The 9,179-nt window shown below is 40.2% G+C and overlaps 1 protein-coding gene across 1 annotated transcript in view; it reads right to left on the reverse strand.

The window, feature by feature from the left end:
* The window catches only part of SPIN1 (spindlin 1), a 27,778-nt gene extending 19,546 nt beyond the window's left edge, over positions 1-8,232 (reverse strand). The window contains exon 1 of the mRNA XM_010081243.1: positions 8,181-8,232. Within this exon, the coding sequence (XP_010079545.1) occupies positions 8,181-8,232 (52 nt within the window). The remainder of the gene's footprint in view (positions 1-8,180) is intronic.
* Positions 8,233-9,179: the final 947 nt, after the last annotated feature.

Raw genomic sequence — 9,179 nt, forward strand, 5'->3', positions numbered from 1 at the left:
TGGAAATACTAAAATTATTCTGATGTGGTAAGATATCTTAAGTCCTGTGTGTTTTCCTTTTTTGCAACATTAAAGGAAGAAGTAAAGCTATCACAAAATAAGAGACATGAAAATTACCAGCTCTTGCAGAGGACTATCTTTCCTAATTTAGAATTGTCAAGAGCTTGTAGAGTTTCTTTACAGAGATATTTATTTCTAAATGCATGACATTTTAATGAGTGATGCCTATGATGTCATATTGCAATATCTTAATGACTTAAAACATTTTTTGAGAGAAAAAAAAAAAATTTAAATTAATTTTTAACCTACACATATATTGCTGATCTTCTCCTTTACTTAATGATTGTGGAATGTGACAAAGCAGTAACCTGGCTTATATAAATTCTCCCAAAACCTCTGGTACTATCTAAACAGCTTGGGCTAGAAGCCTAATTAGCATTAGTCATTTTCTGTGAAGTGCCTAGTTCAAAGCAGAAAGGTAGTTAAAAAATCCCAAACATTTCAAGGGCAGTATCTTCAGGCAAATCTTTAAAGAAAAAAAAAACAAAACATACGCATGCCAACTGATTTGGGGTCAAGCACAGTTTTGTCACAAGCAGCAATATGACTTCAAAGATGTTAATACTAATTAGAGAACAATAAAGGAGAGTTATTACATTCTATACATAACAAATGTCATCAACTAGGTTTAAATTCACATTCTTTTAACTACAGAAAGACAAGTCCTAACTAGAACACTCCATGAAATTCCGTATTTTAGGTTAACACTCAAAATACTCTGTACAACTAAATTGCCTTGAACATAAAAACAGAAAAAACTAATAATAAACAAAAAAATTAAGTAAATGGATTAGTTTTACTCTTCTTTGTAATAAGCAGTTAAGACTCAAAGATCTGAGGAAGAAGAAAATATTTAAGTCCCGGTCACTTACGTAAGAGCACAAAAACAGAGTTTGTGTAAGTGAACACAAACTCCAACTCCCAGTCAGGAGCAACAGAATTAAGCATTTAATTGTCACGTGGTCCGTGTGCTTTTTGAGGCTTCGTTAATTCTGCTTATAACAGATCCTTAAAATAGATCCTTAAATTGAACAGCAACACTAGCAACCATGTTTCTGAATACCTCTACTTTACTTGAGACAAAGACAGACAAAAAAGGATAATACAAGACACACCAAACATTTTTTCAGGATGTTGACTATAAGGGAGGTATACACGTCTCTTCAGCTGGGGGCTATCCGAGGAGACAACAGGAGGAAGGATGGGAAAAAGCTACTGGCAGTGGTTTTATTATTGTCACGCCAAATGGCACCCTCAGATAGACTCTTCAAAACACACCACAATATCTTATTTCTCTGAGAGGTACCCTGTCACCCTGGGTTTACAACAAGGAGCAAAAGCTGGATGTTTTTAATTTATTATTATGTATTGAACAACAGTAACCCCACAGGAATTACTTTGTATCTGGAGGCTATTTCAGAATTGATTTCAGGAACCTAACAAAAATGACCACGTGCTTATTCACACCTACTATTGCCCAAGGTCAACTTAGAAGAGTTTGGGAAAGGAAGAGAGTTCTTTTAATCAAAGTAGATCAGAAGTACAGAGATAAAATGAATTCTTACTCTGCCAGAAGACTTCACTGCAATCCTAAGCAAGTCACATCTAAAAGTAGGATCTCTTTTCTTAGTTCTCAAAGACAGTGCACTAAACTTACATTTGCTTTTAAATGAGAAAAAAAATACAAAACTTTTATATGACTTAATGTCTCCTAGTACTTTTATTTACTAAGAAATTACTTTGTTTTCAAACCATCCAGTAAAGGCATTACAATTGTTCCTGACCATAAGGCAGTTTGGTGGGTTTCTATACCTCTGGGAAACAACTGCTGGGAAGGACTCTAAAGGACCATGCCTTTCACTTACACAGCATTAAACAGGTGATCACCAGACTAAAAAAGGCCTAATGTAAGTGTAAATGCAAGAGTAACCACAACTTATTTTACAATCAACTAGAGAATATAATGTTAATTTAAAAAAATAATCTGTATTCCCCTATATTGGGGACAGACATACACTAACTAGAGAGACAGCCACACTGCCATGCATAGAAGCAGCTGATCTAGTAAAACGATATCCTGTAAAGCTACTCTATACTTTTGACAAACTCACAGAGGCTGTAACCATGTTCTCTGCTATTGTGAAAAACTAAAAAGTGTAGCTTTCCTTCTTTTCTCCATCTTCCATTCTATCCTTTATTTCTCAAGATGGAACTATAGAGTATGTTTTCCAACAGAAACATATTTCAAAAACCTAGATATTTTAACCATTGTACCTCTTCCTTTAAGCGTGCTTTACAGCAAATAAAAGCATTTCCTTTGTATGCAGGCAGACAGGACAGATAAAATTGGCTTTTTCAAAGAAGGCACCACATGTGTAATGTCACCAACTGATGTCTTGGCAACCGGATGAAATCAAAGTCAATTGCAAAAAGCTTTGGTAATGTGTTAAATTTTCTAACAGTAATTATATGGGCCTATATGAATGCCTGACACAACCACTACGTTTATCTATACCTCCAGGCAGTTTTTTGTGGCCTGTATATGATCCAAGAGTCTCCTAGAATCCCACAATTTTATTATTTTACATGATTAACAGATCAAATATAAAGTTTGTAACCCACTTCCATGCTTTCAGCATATCTTTTAACCAGGAGGAAAAACGAATAATAGAAAGAATATACTAATGCTATTTTATCTACTCCCAGGTGACAGCAATTTTAAAGGCAAGGCTTCTAAAAACTTATTTTCCATTTGAAGTATCTAGCTGCTCTGAAACACTACATATTCATGTAGTTTCTTGGAAGTGTCAGCCATCTTTAAAAAGGTAAGTAACAAATGCCAAAATAAGATATTTGCATCAATAACGCTACAAAGCACAGCAAATCCTGTTTAAAAGTTACTTGTTAATGTACAGGACTGTATTTAACAGCTTTCTAGTGAATCACAGAATGGACCTAGCCCAAGCCCGCTGCTGGGGCAAAGGACGTTCCATGAGGTCAGGTTGCTCAAAGTCCCATCAAACCCAACCTTGAACACTCACAGGGATGGGGCATCCACAACTTGTACGGGCAACCTGTTCCAGTGTCTCACCACCCTCACTGCAAAAAATGTCTTCCCTATATTCAATCTAAATCTACCCTCTTCCTGTTTAAAACCATTATCCCTTGTCCTGTCACTACAGGCCTTGGCACAAAGCCTCTCTCCATCTTTCTTATAAGCCCTCCTTATAAATTGAAAGGCTGCAATACGGTCTCCCCAAAGCCTCTTTTTCTCCAGGCTGAACACCCCAGGTCCCTCAGCCTTTCCTCATAGGAGAGGTGTTCCAGCCCTTTGGTCACTTTTATGGCCCTCCTCTGTATGTGCTCTAACAGGTCCACATCTTTCTTCTGCTGGGGGCCCCAAAGCTGGACACAGTCCTGTGGGCGGGGTCTCACCAGAGCAGAGAAGAAGGGAAGAATAACCTCTATTGACCTGTTGGCCACACTTCTTTTTATGTGGCCCAGCAAGCCAACTGTATCCTGGGTTGCAAGTGCACATTGCTGGTTCATGTCCAGGTTTTCATCCACCCATACCCCCAATTAATCCTCAAATCCATACTGATATTGTGAATTGCCCCAACCCACTGCAGGACCTTGCACTTGGCCTTGCTGAACTTCAAGTGGTTTGCACAGGCCCACTCCTCAAGCCTGTCAAAGTCCTTCTGGATGGCATCCCTTCCCTCTAGTGAATCAACTGCACCACTCAGCTTGGTGTGATCTGCAAATTTGCTGAAGGTGTCCTCAATTCCACTGTTTATGTCATTGATAAAGATACTAAACAGTAGTGGTCCCAGTACAGACCCTTGAGGGACACCACTCGTTACTGGTTTCCAGTTGGAGATTGAGCTGTTGACTGTAACTCTTTAGATGCAGCCATCCAGCTAATTCCTTATCCTTACAGTAGTAGTCCATCCATCAAACCAGTATCTCTCCATTTATGTAGGTAAAAAATGTTGCACTCATCCTCACTGTTATTGTCATTACTAATTATTTCAAATAAAGTAACTGTCAAGTTCAGTAATCACTTAAATAGGGTAAATCCTTAACATTCCCCAAATAAGAAAAAAAACTCCAAACAATTCAAAACATCACCATGACCACTTTAAATGTCTATAAAAGGTCACAAGGATCACTGAAATGTAGTTAATCTGAATGCACAGAACATTGCCACAATTACAGGACTAAAAGTCATTCTTCCCCTGCAAGTAAACTTTTAATATAAAACTAAAAAATAATATCTCTTCAACTCTTTGTAACCAAATTCTCCTTCTAAAAAGAAGAGGAAGAGTTGCCACCTAAATGACTATCACTATCTGTTTGCACTTTTGAGAGTTTTTTCTCCTAGAGACAGTTTTTAAAAAATAAAACAACCCCCCAACAACTAACTCACTATAATCTTAATTTACATCACATTGCAAGGCCTCTCTTACAGATATCAAAATCATCATTTTATAAACTCTGATGAACTCAATTACTGCATTTGCTGTTCTTTGCAAAGGGATAATTTGACTACTATCAGCATGTTGTGGTTTTGAACCACTGGCTAGCAGCCAAACACCATAACAACCTCTTGCTTACCCTCCCCCCTCTTGGGGATGGGGGAGCGAATTAAAGGGCTAAAGAAAAGAGACTCGTGGGTTGAAATAAGAACAATTTCATAATTAAACTACAATAATATTGGAAATAATAATTTTAATAATAGTAGTAATATAGATAAATATACAAATGAGTGATACAAAGTGATAGTGCTCACCACCCAATAAGCAAGGCTCAGCCCACTCCCAGCTAACGATCCCGGAACAGGGAGAGTCCGGAAACCACAATCCCGGAACGGAGATAAGAGCCCGAGCTTCCGAGAGACTGAGACAACCCTGAGAGACGGGTGGCCCACAGGGAGACAACCTGGAGCGAAGAGAACACTTCCAGACAGAGCCTCATCCATATACCGGGCACAATATGGAATATACCATTGGCCAATTTGGGTCTCAACCCTAAACCTAAGGTCGAATCCTAGGCTAGTAACTGGGGCTGTGCTCCCTCCCAGCTTCTCCTGCACCCACAGACACTGGCACAGCAGAGAAGCTGAAAAGCCCTTGACTGTCCTGGCAGCAACTATAAACATCAGTATGTTATCAGCCTTCTTCTCAGCACAAATCACAAAGAGAGCCTCTCACCAGCTACTATGAAGAAAATTAACTCAGCCCCAGACAAAATCAGGACACAGTGAAACTACTGCTGTGATATAACGAACATTCTGTCTTTCTTTCTCAGTAGCTGCCCTTTAAGAGTCCCATGCCCAATCTTCATGTAGAGCGGGCTATGCAGTCTCCTAATGACAGCTGCCTACTGCACAGTTTCCTAATGTGTATCCATAATCAAGAAATAAAAAGCAGGTAAATCCATACCCCCACTTTTTTTCCTTCAAAAAAAGCAGTAAAAGCTATCTAACCTCAGCCCACAATGTATGATCAGGAGCAACAACAACAGCAAGGAAGTCAGCATCTGTCTTCCTCAAAAATATAATAGCCAGAGGCTGAAAGCCAGCAACACCCAAGCCTAGGCCACAACTATGCCAAGAGTTAAGGCAGATCAAATATATATGATTTATTGGTTGTATTTAAATGACAGTGGTAAGGTCCCTTCCACCCAAACTGTTCTATAATTCTACGATTATTCAAATATTTAAGAACTTCTCAGTTATGATTAAAAAACTTTACAGAGAAAGAGAGAGACAAATTGTGACTCTCGTACAGGGATATGAAAAAGCAAAACCAGCATCTAAAGTATTTAATTCCAATGACAATTTGGTATAGTGCCAGTTATAGGACAAACTATAAAGAAAAAGTAATGCAAAATGCAACTCCTCAAAAGAAGTCTAAGAATTATCTTTTTTTTTTAGGTTGGATATTAGCTGGAAATTTTTCACTCAGAAGGTGGTGAGGCACTGGCACAGGTTGCCCAGGGAAGTTGTGGATGCCCCACCCCTGGAGGCATTCAAGACCAGGCTGGATGGGGCCCTGGGCAGCCAGCTTTAGTGGTTGGCAACCCTGCCCACAGCTGGGGGGATGAAACTAGATGATCTTTAAGGTCCTTTTCAACCCAGGCCATTCTACGATTTTATGATTCCCCCTGACACTTCAAACATGAAGTAGAATCACAGAAACATATCATAGAATAGTTAGGCCTGGAAAGGACCTTAGAGGTCATATAGTTTCAACCCCCCTGCCATGGGCAGGGACACCCTCCACTAGACCAGGTTGCTCAAAGCCTCATCCAGCCTGGCCTTGAACACCTCCAGGGATGGGGCATCCACAACTTCCCTGGGCAACCTGTTCCAGTGTCTCACCACCCTCACAGGAAAAAATTCTTCCTAATATCTAGTCTAAATCGGCCCTCTTCCGGGTTAAATCCATTACCCCCTGTCCTGTCACTGCATGCCCTTGTAAAAAGTCCCTCCCCAGCTCTCCTGTAGGCCCCTTCAGGTGCTGGAAGGCCACTATAGGGTCACCCCGGAACCTTCTCCTCTCCAGGTTGAACAACGCCAACTCTCTCAGCCTGTCCTCACAGGGGAGGTGTTCCAGCCCTCTGATCATCTTCATGGCCCTCCTCTGGACCTGCTCCAACAGCTCGACATCCTTCTTGCATTGCGGGGCCCAGACCTGGACGCAGTACTCTAGGTGGGGCCTCACAAGAGCAGAGTAGAGGGGCAGAATCACCTCCCTTGACCCACTGCTCATGCTTCTCGTGATGCAGCCCAGGATCCTGTTGGCCTTCTGGGTTGTGAGCACACATTGCTGGTCCATGTTCACTTTTTCATCTACCAACACCCCCAAGTCCTTCTCCTCAGGGCTGCTCTCAAGCCATTCTCTGCCCAGCCTGTATTTGTGCTTGGGATTGCCTGAACTCACATGAAGAACCTTGCATTTGGCTTTGTTGAACTTCATGAGGCTGGCATGGGCCCACCTCTCCAGCCTGTCCGGGTCCCTCCGGATGGCATCCCTTCCCTCTAGCACATCGACTGCACCACACAGCTTGGTGTCATTGGCAAACTTGCTGAAGATGCATTCGACCCCACTGTACATGTCTCTGACAAAGATGTTAAACAGCACTGGTCCCAGAACTGATCCCTGAGGAACACCACTCGTCACCGGTCTCCATTCAGAAGTAATATCATAACAGAAAAAAAATGACTGTATACACAAAATAATTTACATTACCTAAGTTCAATTAAAAAGTAAATAACTGAACAACATTTATCTGTAACCATTTCATCCTCAGAATGCTGGTCTGTAGAATTCCTAACTTGCAAATGGTAACTTCTAGTCCCTGTCCCACAGTAGTCGAGGCAGAACACACAGCCAAAGCAGAGTCTAGATTAATTTATGCAGAAAAATTCCTTGTTGGTCATTCGACCTTTTTTTGCATCATTGCCCATAATCCTTACTACAGACCACACAAGACTGACTTTCATTAGTCTTTCAAGCTGCAGAACTTTGAATAGTCTAAGTAGTCATAAGAAGATGAATGCGCTTATGCATATTTTGCATTTCTCTGAATAAAAAATTGCTTTAAAATACTTTAACCTATTTCAGTTTAGAGAGAACTTGCAGTAGCAACAGTATTTGCGTTTTTGTAGTGTTTTCAAGAGAATCTCTTTCACAATTACTAGCTGATCATCTTCCATAAAGCCATGAAAAGTTTTACTCTAAGTTATAAATATATGTTGAATAAATTTATGTTCCAGCATTTCTGAGATGAAGAGAAATTCTCCCCTTAATATGTCAATGTAATACTGCAGTGAACTAATTTTGCTCCTACTTAGAATTTTATGTAGCTTAGTGTTCTAATAAAACTTCGACATTATAGACTATATTAAATGCTTCTTATATGTACGTCTATACAGCTAAATTAAATTTATGTATGCCTTTTCAATTCATCAGCTTCTCTAACACAAGTAAATGTTCTTTTAAGACAGGAATTATAACACCTTCATAAAACCATTAACATATTTTAGAAACCCTATAAAGTAAGAACACTTTTTACCCACTAAACTAAAACAAACCACCCAGAAAACACCTCACCTGCATCAGCTCTGGACCGCTGACCTGGTGATTTTCCAAATGGGGTCTTCATTCATCTGTGTTTAAGTGAGCAGCAAAGCTGCTGGACTAGGGTGAAAATCCAGTTCTTCCTAACTCCCAGGATTTCTTCTTACTCTTGGAATATGACAGCTACTTCTTAATCCACCATTCAATCAGTAATTTTTCCTTCCTCAAATGTAGAAGATGCACTTTCAATTACGGTACTCTGAAAAACAAAACAGGTAAAGTATAAACAGTTTGATTAAAGACTTGGTTAAGATAAGAATTAACTGATTTGATTAAGATAAAAATGTTTTGTTTCACTTTAATGCTTGTTTTCATAATCAACAGGAAGGTCCTTCATATTCTGTTACTCTGAAAACATTCAGCAGAGAGCATGTAGACAAGAATACAGCAAAATAAATACCAGGGCTGCTACTCTTCCCTCACATTCACAGCCAAGTTCCATATCACAAAGGCAACTACATACAGAAAGGAAAGCCTCTTAAAAACCACTGAGTGCAGTGCAGGGAAGAATGACTACTAGCTTAGAAGAAAATACTACCTTCAGCAGAGGTAAAGCACAGATCAACTATTGCCATCTATTAGAAAAAAACACCCTCATGCCCACACAGCAGAGTACCTTCATAGAATCACAGAATGTTTTGGGTTGGAAGGGACCTTACAGATCATGTAGTTCCAATGTCCCTGCCATGGACAGGGACACCCTCCACTAGACCAGGTTGCTCAAAGCCTCATCCAGCCTGGCCTTGAACACCTCTAGGGATGGGGCATCCACAGCTTCCCTGGGCAACCTGTTCCAGTGTCTCACCACCCTCACAGTAAAAAATTCCTTCCTAATATCTAAACTAAATCTACCCTCTTTCAGCTTAGAACTGTTACCCCTTGTCCTCTCACTACACTCCCTGATAAAGAGTGCCTCCCCATCTCTCTTGTAGGCCCCCTTGAAGTACTGGAAAGCTGCTATCAGGTCTCCCT

This window comes from Pterocles gutturalis, unplaced genomic scaffold (genome assembly GCF_000699245.1).
Source record: "Pterocles gutturalis isolate BGI_N339 unplaced genomic scaffold, ASM69924v1 scaffold12924, whole genome shotgun sequence".
NCBI lineage: Eukaryota > Metazoa > Chordata > Aves > Pterocliformes > Pteroclidae > Pterocles > Pterocles gutturalis.